This window comes from Capsicum annuum, chromosome 10, assembly GCF_002878395.1.
Source record: "Capsicum annuum cultivar UCD-10X-F1 chromosome 10, UCD10Xv1.1, whole genome shotgun sequence".
Taxonomy (NCBI): domain Eukaryota; kingdom Viridiplantae; phylum Streptophyta; class Magnoliopsida; order Solanales; family Solanaceae; genus Capsicum; species Capsicum annuum.
This window is the reverse complement of record NC_061120.1, coordinates 1,900,327-1,914,203: the sequence shown is the minus strand read 5'-3', so window position 1 is coordinate 1,914,203 and position 13,877 is coordinate 1,900,327. Positions and strand designations below refer to the sequence as shown.

The window sequence follows — 13,877 nt, the reverse complement described above, 5'->3', positions numbered from 1 at the left end:
ACCCATCGCAATATCCTCATCTCCACCACCTGCAACCTTTAGATGTGGGAGTTCTTAACCGATCAACACTCTACTCATGTAATATGATTGGTCGGACTGACATTCTGTAGAATTTACCTTTAAGTTTAGGAGGCACCTTCTTATCACACAACTCCCAAAGCGAGCCTTCATTTCAACCATCTTGCACAAATACGACGCTTGACATCCTCGTCTATCTCCCCATTCCCCTAAATCATGGACCCAAGATATTTGAAACCATCTCTTTTTCAAAGGACCGGAGAATCCAGCTTCTCTACCACGTTCACCTCATGCATCAAATCATTGAACATACAATTCAAGTACTCTATCTTGGTCCTGTTCAATCTAAACCCTTTAGACTCAAGGACTTGTCTCCAAACCTCCAATTTATTATTAACTCCTTCCCTAATCTCGTCAATTAGCACTACATCATCAACAAATAACATACACCACGGTACCTTCACTTAAATGCATTGCGTAAATACATTCATCACCGTTACAAATAAAAAACGGACTAAGAATCGACCCTGGTGCAACCTTATTAAAATACAAAAGTGCTTTAAATCTCCTCCTATCATCCTTACATGCATCTTCGCTCCGTCATACGTGTCTTGAATTGATCTAGTATACTCCACGGGCATACCTCTAGCCTTTGAGCACCTCTACAGAACCTCTCTAGGTGCTTCATCTAGGCCATCTCAAAATCGCTGAACACCCCATGCAAGTCCTTCTTCACCTCTCTACACTACTCCATGAGTCTCCTCACAGGATGAATAACCTCGATAGTCGAGCGACCTAGCATAAAATTAAACTGATTCTCAGAAATTATCATGATCTTTCCGGCCTCAATTCTACCACCTTTTCCAAACTTTCATAATATGACTCAAATCATTTGATACCTCGATCATTTGCAACTCTATATGTCCCCTTTATTCTTATATAACGAAATCATCATACTCCATCTTTAAGCTTTGAATATTTTTTTCGTCCTAATAAGAAAATTAAACAATTTTTTATTTATAATCATAAGTACAATCAAACTACCACTTTTACCTTGCATTTATATTTATGACACAAACTTCTTTTAGTCGCTCGAACTCTTGACCTTCCTAATAACATCAAAAAAAACAAAAAGGCAGCCCGATGCATAAAGTTATCAACACTATGCACCACAAGGATATATTATAAGCAGCTATCTTGTATGGATATATTATAAGCAGCGTTATATTGTATTTCTGCTGCAGTCTAATTTAACCCGTAAACTCCCTATCACAGTCTTTACCAATTACTCAAACAACAAACATGTAAATGTAACTAAGTTCAACTATACAAAAACAAATTACATGGTTTCGCTAGTTCAAAATCATGAGAAATTGATCACAAATCTGAAAAAAAATTATGGATCGAGTTCTGAAAGCTGCGAGAACTTCTGGTTCTCTCAATTTATCTAATCGTTCTCTCAGGTAAATCTACCTATTTTTCCTTTTTTTTTCCTAGCATTTTTTTAAAAATTTAACTGATCTATTGGTTTCATTCTGAGAATTCAATTTATTGTTAGCATTGTGCATAAAACAGTGAAATTACGTTTTTTTTTTTTTTTAATTGAGTTGATCTATTCATTTTTCATTTCTGTAAATTCAATTTATTTAAATGGTGAAATTTGAACATTTATTTAATTTTTGTTTTGGTTTTTATCGAGTTGATCTGTTCATATTCATTTCTGAAAATTCAGTTTATTGTTAGAATTGTGCTTTAAATGGTGAAATCTGAACATTTATTTAATTTTTGTTTTGTTTTTTATTGAGTTGATCTGTTCATATTTATTTATGAAAATTCAGTTTATTGTTGGAATTGTACTTTAAACGTTGAAATTTGAATATTTTTTTGTTTTTTATTGAGTTGATCTATTCATTTTCATTTCTGAATATTCAGTTTATTGTTAGAATTGTGCTTCAAACAGAGAAATTTGAACATTTTTTTTTTTTTTTTGGTTTAGTGAGTTGATCTATTCATTTTCATTTCTGAAAAATTCAATTCATTGTTAGAATTGTGCTTTAAACGGTGAAATGTGAAGAATTTAATAATGTTGGAGATGCATGCAAGCTGGTCCAGGAACCCAAGTTATTTAAAAAAAATGTTGAGTGAGGGTTGAGGATTGAAGATTGTTGATAATTTTCAAGTTAGTTGTACTTCTATGAGTAATTTTAGCAGAATTAATGAAAAAGATATTTTGAATATGGAGTTATAATTGATATTGAACTATCTTCTCGGGGAAATTAAAGCTGCAAAAATCGTTTTTTTTGGTTATAATGTTGAGTGAGGACCGAGATTGAGATCGCTGGCGATTCTGGAGTTAGTTGTACTTTGATTAGCGCACTTTGTTAATAAATGAATCTTAGTAACTTAACCCCAAAACCTAGCTCATGAGAGAAGGATTGCCCAAGACCTAAGTTGCGCGGACTCTTCACTTTCGATGTTGCACGATACTCCAAAAATACACTAATTTTGGAGAATCCGACATGCACCCGTTGACATTTTTGAAGAGTCCGAGCAACATAGCCCAAGACCATATAAGAAACCAATTACCCATCCCTTTTTCGATGTGAGACTCTTAACACCCTTCTTTTATTCTTATCGAGTTGATTCACGAGGATCAGTTTCTGTTAGAATTGTGCCTAAATTGGCGAATTTAGAACATTCTAAAGCTGCAAAATCGATCTTTTCCTGTAATAATGTTGTGTGAGGACCGAGGATGGATGTGTATCTAGGATATGAAGATTCTTGGCGATTCTGGAATTAGTTGTACTTTGATTATCACACTTTTCAATTTTGCTGTTTGCATGTTCTTTAAACGGTGATTTTAGAACATTCTAAAGCTGCAAAATCGTTTTTTTTAATTGTTATAATGCTGTGCGAGGACTGAGGAATGGATTGATGTGTATCTATGATATGATCATCATTGACGGTCCTGGAGTTAGTTTTACTTTGATGAATGATTTTCTCAGAACTTATGAAAAGATTTTATGAATTCAATATAGATTTAGAGTTACACACGAATGATATTTAACTTTGTTCTTATGGAAATTATAGCCCGAACTTTCGGTTCTCTCAACCTATCAAACCGCTCTCACAGGATAGTCCCTAATTCTCCTATTTTTCTCGCACAATTTTTTTAATTGAGTTGATTATATATTTCCTTTTACATCACTGAAGGTTCAATTTTCTATTAGCATTGTGCGTGAAACGGGGAATATGCAACACTGTATAGCTGCAAAATCTGTATTTTTATCCATCTTTGAAATTCAAGAAAAGGGAGCAATGACTGATGTATGTCAGAAAATTAAAGATCATCAATTTTCAATTTAACCGCTGTTTAATTAATTCTTGTTACTTCTCAAAGAGTAAGTAGTTTTATACTCCCTTCTATGAGAAACAATATAAACGTAGTGGCTGTCTAACGAGATGTGATGCACAAAAAAAAAGAAGCGCAAAACACTTGTGCCATGGCGTTTTATGTCTAGGGTAACATTGGAAGGTTTAATAAGTTAGAATATGTTCATTATTGATCTGAAGGGGAGCCTTGGAGTAACTGGTAAAATTGCTGCCATGTGACCAGGAGGTCACGGGTTCAAGCCTTATAAACAAAGCCTTGTAAACAACCTCTGGCAGAAATGCAAAGTAAGGCTGTGTACAATACACCCTTGTGGTGGGGCCCTTCTCCGGGCCCTGCTCATAGCGGGAGCTTTAATGCACCGGGCTGCCCTTTTATGTTCATTATTGATTTGGATAATGTTTTGGAATGACTAATAAGTCAATGTGGCAAAATAAAACATGGGACAAAGGGAGCAGTATCTTATACATCTGACAGGTTAAGTGTTGGTATTTGATAGTTATGTTATGCCAAGACATTTCATATTTCTTTTCTCCATTTATATTTAGGAGTCTAAGGTGATTGAACGACTACTATACCTGTCTTTTAGATAATAATTTCAAGATTTAATATCTTAAAGTTTGTTAGGAACAGACATAATAAATGGTCGATTTGTATCAATAAGAAAAGGTAGAAGGCATGAAAAATGATTTTCTTCTTCGTATGCAGTGAGGTGCCCACTGATATATACAAAAGTTTGGATGCAACTAGTGAGGATGTGAAGTGGTGGGAGGTATATGGATTTCTTGTTCATTATACTTTTTAGTTCATTAGGCATATTGTTTATTTCGGTGAGAATTGCTAATGCAAATTTATGCCTTTTACTATGTTTAGGCCGTGGAACTACAGAAGCTGATTTTGGCTCACAACAACATAGAAACATTGCAGGAGGACCTTCGAAATTTACCTCTACTGTCGGTGCTAAATGTTAGTCACAACAAGCTAACGCATCTTCCAGCTGCCATTGGAGAGTATGTTTTTTCTTAACCATTTCAATCTTGAAATACGACTGGTTCTTTTTAGCATTTTACTTGAAAGCTGATCAGAGATGTTAACGGTTTTTCTTTTATTCTGCTAGGCTTCATATGCTGAAGTCCTTAGATGTATCATTTAACTTGATAGTGAACATTCCGGAAGAGATCGGAACAGCAGCTTCTCTAGTCAAGTAGGTTTGATCATTTCACCACTGTATCAAATAAAATTTGAAGTACTACCGTCTTATTAAATATCTACACTGACTCCAGGTTTGATTGCTCAAACAACCAACTAAATGATCTCCCTAACTCCCTTGGAAGATGTGTCGAGTTGGCAAACCTCAAGGTAGCACCTAATTTTTCTGACGATATGTGTGTGTTTCTATGTTAAGAAAAGATGGTTCTGATTAAAATGTTTAACTGTTTGTCTTGATTTTGTTAACTAATAAGGTAGATAATTTTACTAATGCTAGGAAAATCCCCATATTCAAGTAATATATCACATGGTAGAGAACTTAGAGCCAACATCTATACAAACGATAGCCTCATGGATGCACCAAAAATAAACTAGAGACAGGAAATGCTTTCCTATTATGCTCCTTCTGTGTCATTCATATAAGAGCTAGCGGGAAAACAACCATGCCCAAGCTTAATTTTTTGTTAAACAAACATTTATCTAAGATAATTGATTTTAGTTTGCGTAGTTTTCACAGCAGTTGCGCCTGATAAGCCTGCACAATAAATGGCAATAACACATCAGTGACAAATATCAGTGCTTTAATCTGAACTAAATGAAAGCCAAAACTGATATCTCCGTGATAAAAAGACACGGCTCTATTTCATGATACTGTCGCTGTTTTATATATACTTTCTCCTCCCTGGTTATACTTTTCCAAAATGCTTCAAGTTTATGAGGAAAAAATTGCTTACTTTTCAACTTGAAATTAAAAAAAACGGTATGCCGTTGTCTAGGAGGCAAAACTAGGAAATTAAATCTGAATTTATTCAGTCCAAGCTGATTGGTGCTCAAGGTGTTTTACCTGAAAACTGTGTTAGACATTGTTTGTTGGTCGTTGTCTGTTCGAAAGGTGTTAAATATTGCATTTAAGTTTGGTTTGAAGTTTGAACTTTCCTTTTTGTATAAATCAAAAGAGTTCATTTATACTTAAGTAAGATAGCGTGTAAATGCAAATGTGTTGCAATAAAGATTAAGCCCTCGAGAAATCGAATTAACTCTCTACACATGTTAGCATTTCCACTTACACTATACATACAAAGAGGTAGAAGAGAACTGTTGACCCTCAACCGTGGATGTTTCTCTCTTCAAAAGCTCTCCTATTTCCCTTTTTGATGAAGTTAGTAGATTTCATTGATGGCATCAAGCAGATGTAGATATTACAAAAGAGTGCAAAGAAAAGATTGGGTGAGCCATAATACAAAAGAGATTAAACTAGAACTAAGGAGCTTGCAAAATACAGAAAATGGTCAGAGTTATTTTACGGGGGTGAAATGGTGGGGCCCTTCCCCAGACCCTGCGCATAGCGGGAGCTTTAGTGCACTGGGCTGCCCTTTTTTTAGATTGGACCAGCTTAACTGAATAAGTAAACATAAGCTTCTAGGAAGTGTCTTGGAGTTGAATTCCATCAAAACGTTTGTGATTTCTTTCTGTTCATCAAATCTTTCTTATTTCTTCCATTCCATGAAATATAAAAGAAAGAGTTTCGATGGCCTCTTCTCTTCATATCCACTTTGTTCAAGCTCCAAACGTTTGTTATGTTCTAGGAATGCTCATATTTAGGCTAATTTTGCACAAGCTGTTATCCTATTGCAACTGTCTTCCCTTTTTTTTATTTTTAATTGTTTTGAACTTGAAACTGACTATGCTTTATGAAGCTCACTTAGGTGAAATCTAAAGTATATCAATTATTCTCGTTAGTGAGGATGATTCATTTAAGGGAGTTAAGTACATTTAAAAGTCTTATTAGCGTGAATAACTCCAAAGACTGGAAGAATCAATCTTTTACTGTTGATCAATACATAAACTATCTAACATTCTCCATTCCTCTCCCTTTGTTCACCAGTTTTTTTTTCTTCTGGCTGTTCCTTCAATCAGGCATCAAACAATAGCATTTCCAGCTTGCCAGCAGATCTAGCGAAGTGTTCAAAATTGACAAAGCTGGATGTCGAGGTACGAAAACCTGATTGACTTACTACTGCTTGATGAATTCTTATAGTCTTGGACTCCGAAAGTCCTGCTTGACAATTCACATTTTGTTATCTTCATGCTAGGGAAATGAGTTAACTTCACTGCCTGAGAGTTTGATGGCATCATGCAGAATGCTTACTGAACTCAATGCATGTAAAACTCTGATTCTATTATCTCTGTACTGCGAAATTTACTCTTAATAAGGAATTGGATTTATCTCGCATCTAACTTCTACAGCAAAAAACTTGCTCAATAGCATTCCAGAAAATATAGGAAGCCTTTCACGTTTGATTCGCCTTGATCTCAATCAAAATAGTGAGTACATCAAGCTTCTTTCGCGGTTGTGGCAGTACTTTAAATAATGCTTCCTTTGTTAGTTAACGTGACCTGGTTTGCTCTCTTCATTTGAACTTTGTAGGAATTTCATCGATCCCATCCTCAATAAAGGATTGCTCATCTCTTTTGGAGTTCTATATCGGGTATTTATGGCATTGATGCTTGTGTTTCTATTGGTTTTGAGAGGAATAAGATTATTCTATTTCGTTACATTCACCTTTGCCCTTTCCACCGCCACATTCTTTGTTTTTATCCACTTTGACAGGAATAATGCACTCGTTTCATTACCTGTGGAGATAGGCACACTTAATAGGTTGGGGATATTTGATCTCCACTCAAACCAGGTGATTACTTATTCTTCATCTTCAATTTACTAGGATTTTCTTGGTATTCAAATGGAGAAGGGTAAAGGAGAGGGTCCATTAACTATTGAGTTTCAAACCTTGTCCCGTGCCGCCATTGGCCTCGAAGATTTATGGTTATCAAAAAAAAAAATCACTAGGAGATTCTTATAATTTGCGGAAGTGTTCCATGTAAAAAATATCAACAACAACAACAACAACAACAATATACCCAGTGTATTCCCGCAAAGTGGGGTCTGGGGCCATTTTAAAAATATCGTCTGAAGATATTAGCAGTGTCCTGAAAACCAGATGTTGTAACTTGGTCTATAGTGTAACCTGTTTCCTGTTGGTGAAATAATTTTTTCAACTGGCTCTGTGGTTGGAATAAGTTGTTTATTCTCGTCTGCAGTTAAAGGAGTACCCGGCAGCGGCATGTAAACTGCAACTTTCAATGCTGGACTTATCTAACAATTCGTTGTCTGGATTGCCTCCAGAGATTGGTAGGGTGTATTAGAAGCTCACTTCCTGTTTTTTTTATGTAAATTCAATAATAATGGTGTATTTGGTGTAGCTATGTTGTTTGACATTGTGTATTTTAGTTCTCACGTCATTTTTGATGTCCTTTCTTTTTATAGGTAAGTGTAACTTTTATTATAGTACCAGCATAAAGGAATTTTTGTGTTCTGTTCTTTCTTTCTTGGTGTTTTTTTCTTAGGAGTGCAAGAGCATATAATGTTTTTGATATTATATTGTGTTTATATGAGCTAATCTTGGTTACAACTTCATAACTTAGGCTTAATGACAACTTTGCGGAAGCTTGTGCTTGTTGGCAACCCAATTAGAACGCTTCGGAGGTTGAAATTAGATCTTGGCGCTTTTATTGTTGTTTTAAGTTGTTTGTTCTGTACTTTTAACTTATTCAAACTGTCTCCAGCTCTTTGGTAAACGGACCTACACCTGCTCTATTAAGATTTCTTCGAAGTAGACTTCCAACTGATGAAGGTAAGATGGTGTTAGTTGCTCAATAAGGGGATTCTTTCTCTTTTTCGTTTTCTTGATGCAACTACTCTAAATGTAGAGTCTGCGACTTCTACGCCTGGAAAGGAGGATGTTGTTGCCATGGCAGCTAGGCTTTCCCTGTCTTCAAAGGTTATTCTCTAACTCTATAGTTCTAAAATCCCCTAGATCATGTCAGAAGAATATATTTGTTCAGCTGGATGTTAGGCGACCACTGGAGATGAATAAAGTTAAATCTTACTATGAAATTAGCTTCCAAAATGTCATCAATTGGTGACTTGTAGTCTACATATCCAATTTGACGAGTCTGAAAATACAGATCTTGTAAAAGTTAGTCCATTAATATCTATTACTTTTCAATAGGCTGGAGGCAGTGGTAGTGCGATATAGGCATGACAATGAGAGTAAAAGCAGTTAAGCTAATATCACAATCTTCTCTTCATTTGAAGCTTCAAAATATTTGTGCAGAGGGGCATTTCCAATTTGTCGAGCTTATATTTTCGGTAATACAATATTATGCCCTCTAGTTAATTCAAGGGACAATTGACATGAAGCTTGTTTTCGGAGAGCTGCTATAAACAAATGTGTGCAAAACGCATGTGTTGTACCCTGAAGCTAGAACTTGATAGTTGAAGATGTTCAGTATTTCTCTATAATCTAAATATATCTTAATTTGGTAACTGCAATGAATGCTAAGTGACTTTGCACGTAATGCTACATTAGATAGGAAAGTCCATTTATTTCTTCTCCTTTTCTGGTGGCCGTATCATCATGAGTAGTTGTATTTGCAGGAGCTTTCATTAGCAGGACTTGGTTTGACTGCTGTCCCTTCAGATGTCTGGAATTCGAGTGACATCTCAAAATGCGATCTTTCAAGGAACTCAATTGAAGAACTTCCTCTTGAACTTTGCTCTTGTATCACCTTGGAGGTATAACAATGTATATTCCTTTCTCTACGTTTGCATCTGAAAGGTGATCAGGATTGGTAAAGAAAAAAAGAAAGGGCAATCATTATCGTTATGGAAGATATTGCTGATAGCAGGATCTTTTCATATATCTTTGATTTTAGTAGAGTGATAGTTGTCATTTTGCTGTGGATAAATTGTAACACCAGTTGCCTCTGCACGCGGTCACCTTACACTTATTGGACATTTGAGTCTTGTCATCCCTCTTTAATCACATATCTTCGGGATTTCAACACCATTTCTTCTTGTTTTCGGCAGGTTATAGTCCTTTGGTCCATGAAAATATAAATTAATCAAACTTTTGGGAGCTCTCACTTTCTAGGATTGTTCATTTAGTTTGTCATAATATCATGGTAATTGTGAATGAAGAATTGGTTGGTCTTGACTTGTCTGTTGCTAATCACTTAAATCTTTTTTTAAACGTAGGCTCTCATTTTATCCAAAAACAAGATAAAAGATTGGCCTGGTTCAGTCTTACCATCTCTTCCTGCGCTTACATGTTTGAAGCTCGACAATAATCTCCTCAGACAGGTAAATGACTTTAGGTCAGTCCTGCGCTACTAACACTAGATTTGTTGCATGTTCCCCGTGTTAGTTATCTAGGAAGACTAACAAATGAGTCACTTAGATGACCAGTGGAGAAAACACCATGAAACTTGTCAGCACCTCAGTATATGAAGATAGTTCTAGTGTTTTTGCTTTTTTTAATTCTTGTTTCATGTTTTCTAAGACAATTTGTTTCTAAACCTACTCTTTCCCGAAGCATAGATACCATCATCTGCCTTTCAAGCTGTTTCCAAGCTTCAGGTTTTGGATCTGAGTGGCAATAAATGTTCCTTACCAGAGCATCCAGCATTTTCTTGCCTACCGGAGTTGCAGGAGCTTTATCTGAGGTCTGTTAATAAAACGCATACTGTATAACACTTTCCAAATCTTAGACGTGACTTATGTTTGGTACTTGGTTGAACAGAAGGATGCAAATATCTATTTTCCCAAGTGATATACTTAACTTAAAGCAGTTGCGAATTCTTGATTTGAGCCAAAACTCCCTTCAATCAATTCCACAGGTAAAGTACTATTCTTATGAGCAAATAGAGTTTTGTATCCGACAGAAACACTTTTTTAATATGCCATCATTTGTCTATAGGGTATCGTAAACTTGACGTCTCTCGCTGAACTCGACGTATCAGACAATAATATTTCTTCTCTTCCACCAGAATTGGTAAGTCTAAGTTCTAAGCATTTAGATCTCAAGAAGTTATAATTTGAGTCAAAAAACAACATAAACCTTCAGAGATAAAACTTAAATCTCTGGAAGTCATAATTTGAGTCGATAGACAACATGAGGCTTTTTGAAGTATCTTGCTATATGCATACTGAGATATAGGTGTTGCCTAACGGACAATGAAGCTGAAAATGAACGATGGGAGACCGGGTGCAAATCCTAGCACAATAATAGTTCTGATTTTTTTTTTTTCAACAAGTGAATATGTTGTTAGTCTGAATGCTACTGTTGTAGGTAACTAGTGAAGAAACAATGGTGCTGTTACTGATAAAATCTTGATTACAAGAGTACTCATGTGCCAATCTAAACATCTTATCTGCAGTTTTTTTATTAGATGATTTTATATATACCGACTTTTTTTTGAAAAAAATTGGTTTTGTAGGGTTTGCTTGAACCCAGTCTGCAGGTGTTAAAACTGGACGGCAACCCACTGCGAAGGTGAATTTAATTCCTTCCTTTAGTATTCTTATTATCTTTCTTCTGTATTATGTTGTTCGCTTAAACAAATGGAATTGGTGCAAAAGGATGAAACAAATAATAGAAAACACCTCACGGAAAACATGAACATAAAAGTCGGCTTGATACAGAAACAAGAAAGCTAGCAATCAGAAATACTCGGTTCTGCAGAGATTTCTTCCCGTCCGCCTAAAGTTTTGGTGGACAAAGTTACTCAGTGCTAATAAGATGGCAAATTGCTTCCACTTTCTGCTTGTAGCACCTAATCACCAACTCCTTGCACCAATTCTTTTTGCAAAGTATGACAAGGTTCCTTGAGGGGCTGTTTAGTTGGAGGGATTAAGTAAGGTTATCCCGGTATAAAATCTAAAAGTTTAAATTCATCCCGTGTTTGGTTGAGTGGCATTATCTAAATCAGGATAAATTTTTGAATAAAGGGTGAAAAACACATCTGAAGTATTCCGAGTTTCATACCAAAACTATCAGGTGTGCCAGTTTCCTACCTGAACTATCGCTAACTATTTATGAAAGCACACCTGAACTATTAATCGTTCACTTTTCGTACCTTGAAATTTAGGTATTAATAGTTCATGTGCCTTTTGATAAATTGTTGGTGATAGTTTAGGCAGGAAACTCGCACACATGATAGTTCGGGTATGAACTACCATAATCGTGATATTCTCTATCTCATATAGAAGGTGAGATAATCGTGGTTGTAATTCCAGGATAATCTGGGTTTGAACTAAACGACCTCTAACTGTATCTTCCAGTAAAAATCTTGTTAAGAAAGCACATTTGGTTGAACTATATTTCTTTTTTGTTCTTCTGTTTAAATTCCTCAGCATCCGAAGGGCCATTTTGGATCGAGGAACAAAAGGCGTTTTGACGTACTTGAAGGAGAGAATCGTAGAGCATTAGCCTGTTTGAATCTTGATTCCTGAACGAGGTCTGCGGTTGTGAGTATTTAAGCAGAGCATTTATTTGAAATTTGTACTTTTGCCGCTTATCTGAGACATACCTATGTTGGTCGGACTCTTCAAAAACGTCAACAGGCGCGTGTCGGGTTCGCCAGAAGTAGTGTATTTTTGAAGAATCCGACACGGGTGCTGCCTAAAAAATGAAGAGTCCGCGCAACTTAAGAGACATATCATCTCCTGTTTAAGGTGTGTACTTTGAATGTACAATTGTTGTATCCCATATTTTTTGTTGTTGTAATCCAAATGAACAAACTTGTTAAGAGACCATCTTGGTTTGTATAAATGCTAAATTCTACTTATGTCATCTTCCATTGTTTCATGTAGTAAAGCACTCTTGCATGTGATCAATGAAGTAGGTACGATCGGAGTTCTTTTTGTAAAATTATATTCGAGGAGGGGAAACGGGGAAGGGATATTACGTTACTGATGGGGTTAGAACCTTCCAAGGAATTCTCGGAGAGACAAAATGCTAGTTCATTGTTTTTGTTTTTCATCTGCGTAAAGTTATGTTATGGTGGATAGAGTTAAATGATACGTGTTGATCGTTGTGTAGAAAGGACCTTTAACGTAGAAGAACACAAATAGAAAGGTAAAAGCAATTCTTGTTTCTTCTTTCTCGAAAACCCTAGAGTGAGGGTCCTTCCATTTGGAAGAAGGTGAATCGAAGCTCTCTATGTCCTTGAAGAGATGATTAAAGAGAGAAATGTTGCTTTACGAGATGAAAAAGACCTAGGCGAGTCTCAGAGGGAATGAATGCATAGGGCTCGGCATGCTAGAAGCCTAGAAGCCATCTTGTGATTAAGTTTTCACTGAAAAACAAAATGAATAAATAATTGAAGTCTACCATGCATAAACTCAGTGGTTAATGAAATGAATTGAGCAGAGTTACCTGATACATTTAGTCGAGGTGCACAAAAAGCTGACCCAGACACCATTCTGAAGCAAAACCATGAACTTTAATACATCTCTAGGGCGCATTAATCGAGGTGCACAAAAGCTGGTCCGAATATTATTCTGAAGTACAAGCATGAACTTTAATACATCTTTAGAGTGTATTAATCGAGGTGCACAAAAGTTGATCCAAGACACTCTTCTCACGCAAAAACATGAACTTTAATACATCTCAAGGGTGTCACATACACCGCTTATACGGTTTTGAACGCATGATTAGGGTATAATGCTCGACTATTTGTATGCTCAATATCTCTATCATGTTTAGTCGATATATCATTCTTATCTTAAGTTATAGTGCTATAATAATTTCGATATTCAAAAATTATGTATAAGATACTTTCTCCGTTTCGTTTTAGTTGGTCCTTTTTTTAAAAAATATTTGTTTCAATTTAGTTGTACCTTTGATGAAATCAAGAGGATTTTATTATGTTCTTTCAATATTATCCTCAATATTAAATAATTAAACAAAGTGTATTTACTCAAATTCATATTTTCAATGTATAATTAACAAAGGTATTTTTAGTAAAATAAGCTTTTATTAAATATTTTTTTAAGGGGTGTGATAAATCAATAAATGCGAACTAAAATGAAACGAAGGGAGTATAATTCTTCATATGAATATGAATTATGAAGTTACCTAAGAATCAATATCATATCCCACTTACCCATATGCACAAGTCCCAAGAGAGATGTTATCCTCATTTGAAGACTGCTAAAATGGAGTAAATAAAATAAATAGTCAAACCTTATATAATCTCTTTTAACATTTCTTTGTTTCATGTGTACTTGCATTAACGTTTGATTAATTTAAATTGGTATTACCAACATGGGTTGTGGTGTAACGGATGGGGTTGCTTCACTCTTAACCAGAAGTTGAGGGTGGAAAAAACTCTGTTGGGAGCGCTACCTCCGAAT

The 13,877-nt window shown here is 35.5% G+C and overlaps 1 protein-coding gene across 2 annotated transcripts; it reads left to right on the top strand.

Moving 5' to 3' along the window:
- The first annotated feature begins 1,232 nt into the window (after positions 1 to 1,232).
- On the top strand, positions 1,233 to 12,312 carry LOC107845476 (plant intracellular Ras-group-related LRR protein 6). 2 transcript variants are annotated; one of them, XM_016689829.2, is made up of 21 exons: positions 1,233 to 1,481; positions 4,118 to 4,181; positions 4,283 to 4,419; positions 4,527 to 4,613; positions 4,693 to 4,768; positions 6,536 to 6,610; positions 6,712 to 6,781; positions 6,866 to 6,943; positions 7,047 to 7,107; positions 7,230 to 7,308; positions 7,718 to 7,808; positions 8,102 to 8,162; positions 8,243 to 8,310; positions 8,387 to 8,457; positions 9,117 to 9,254; positions 9,717 to 9,821; positions 10,059 to 10,183; positions 10,261 to 10,357; positions 10,438 to 10,512; positions 10,958 to 11,013; positions 11,874 to 12,312. In XM_016689829.2, exons 1-21 carry the CDS (start codon positions 1,417 to 1,419, stop codon positions 11,947 to 11,949), a joined length of 1,755 nt encoding a protein of 584 aa, XP_016545315.1. In that variant the 5' UTR covers positions 1,233 to 1,416; the 3' UTR covers positions 11,950 to 12,312. The 2 variants fall into 2 exon arrangements, with proteins under 2 accessions (XP_016545315.1, XP_047254342.1); XM_047398386.1 differs by lacking the exon at positions 9,717 to 9,821 and having other exon boundaries at positions 1,243 to 1,481.
- The last annotated feature ends 1,565 nt before the right edge of the window (positions 12,313 to 13,877 follow it).

Coding starts and splice junctions, on each gene's coding strand:
- LOC107845476 (XM_016689829.2), top strand. CDS start 1,417: ATGGATCGAGTTCTGAAAGCTGCGAGAACTTCTGGTTCTCTCAATTTA. Junction 1,482..4,117: donor TTATCTAATCGTTCTCTCAG/GTAAATCTACCT, acceptor CTTCGTATGCAG/TGAGGTGCCCACTGATATAT. Junction 6,782..6,865: donor GCTTACTGAACTCAATGCAT/GTAAAACTCTGA, acceptor TAACTTCTACAG/CAAAAAACTTGCTCAATAGC.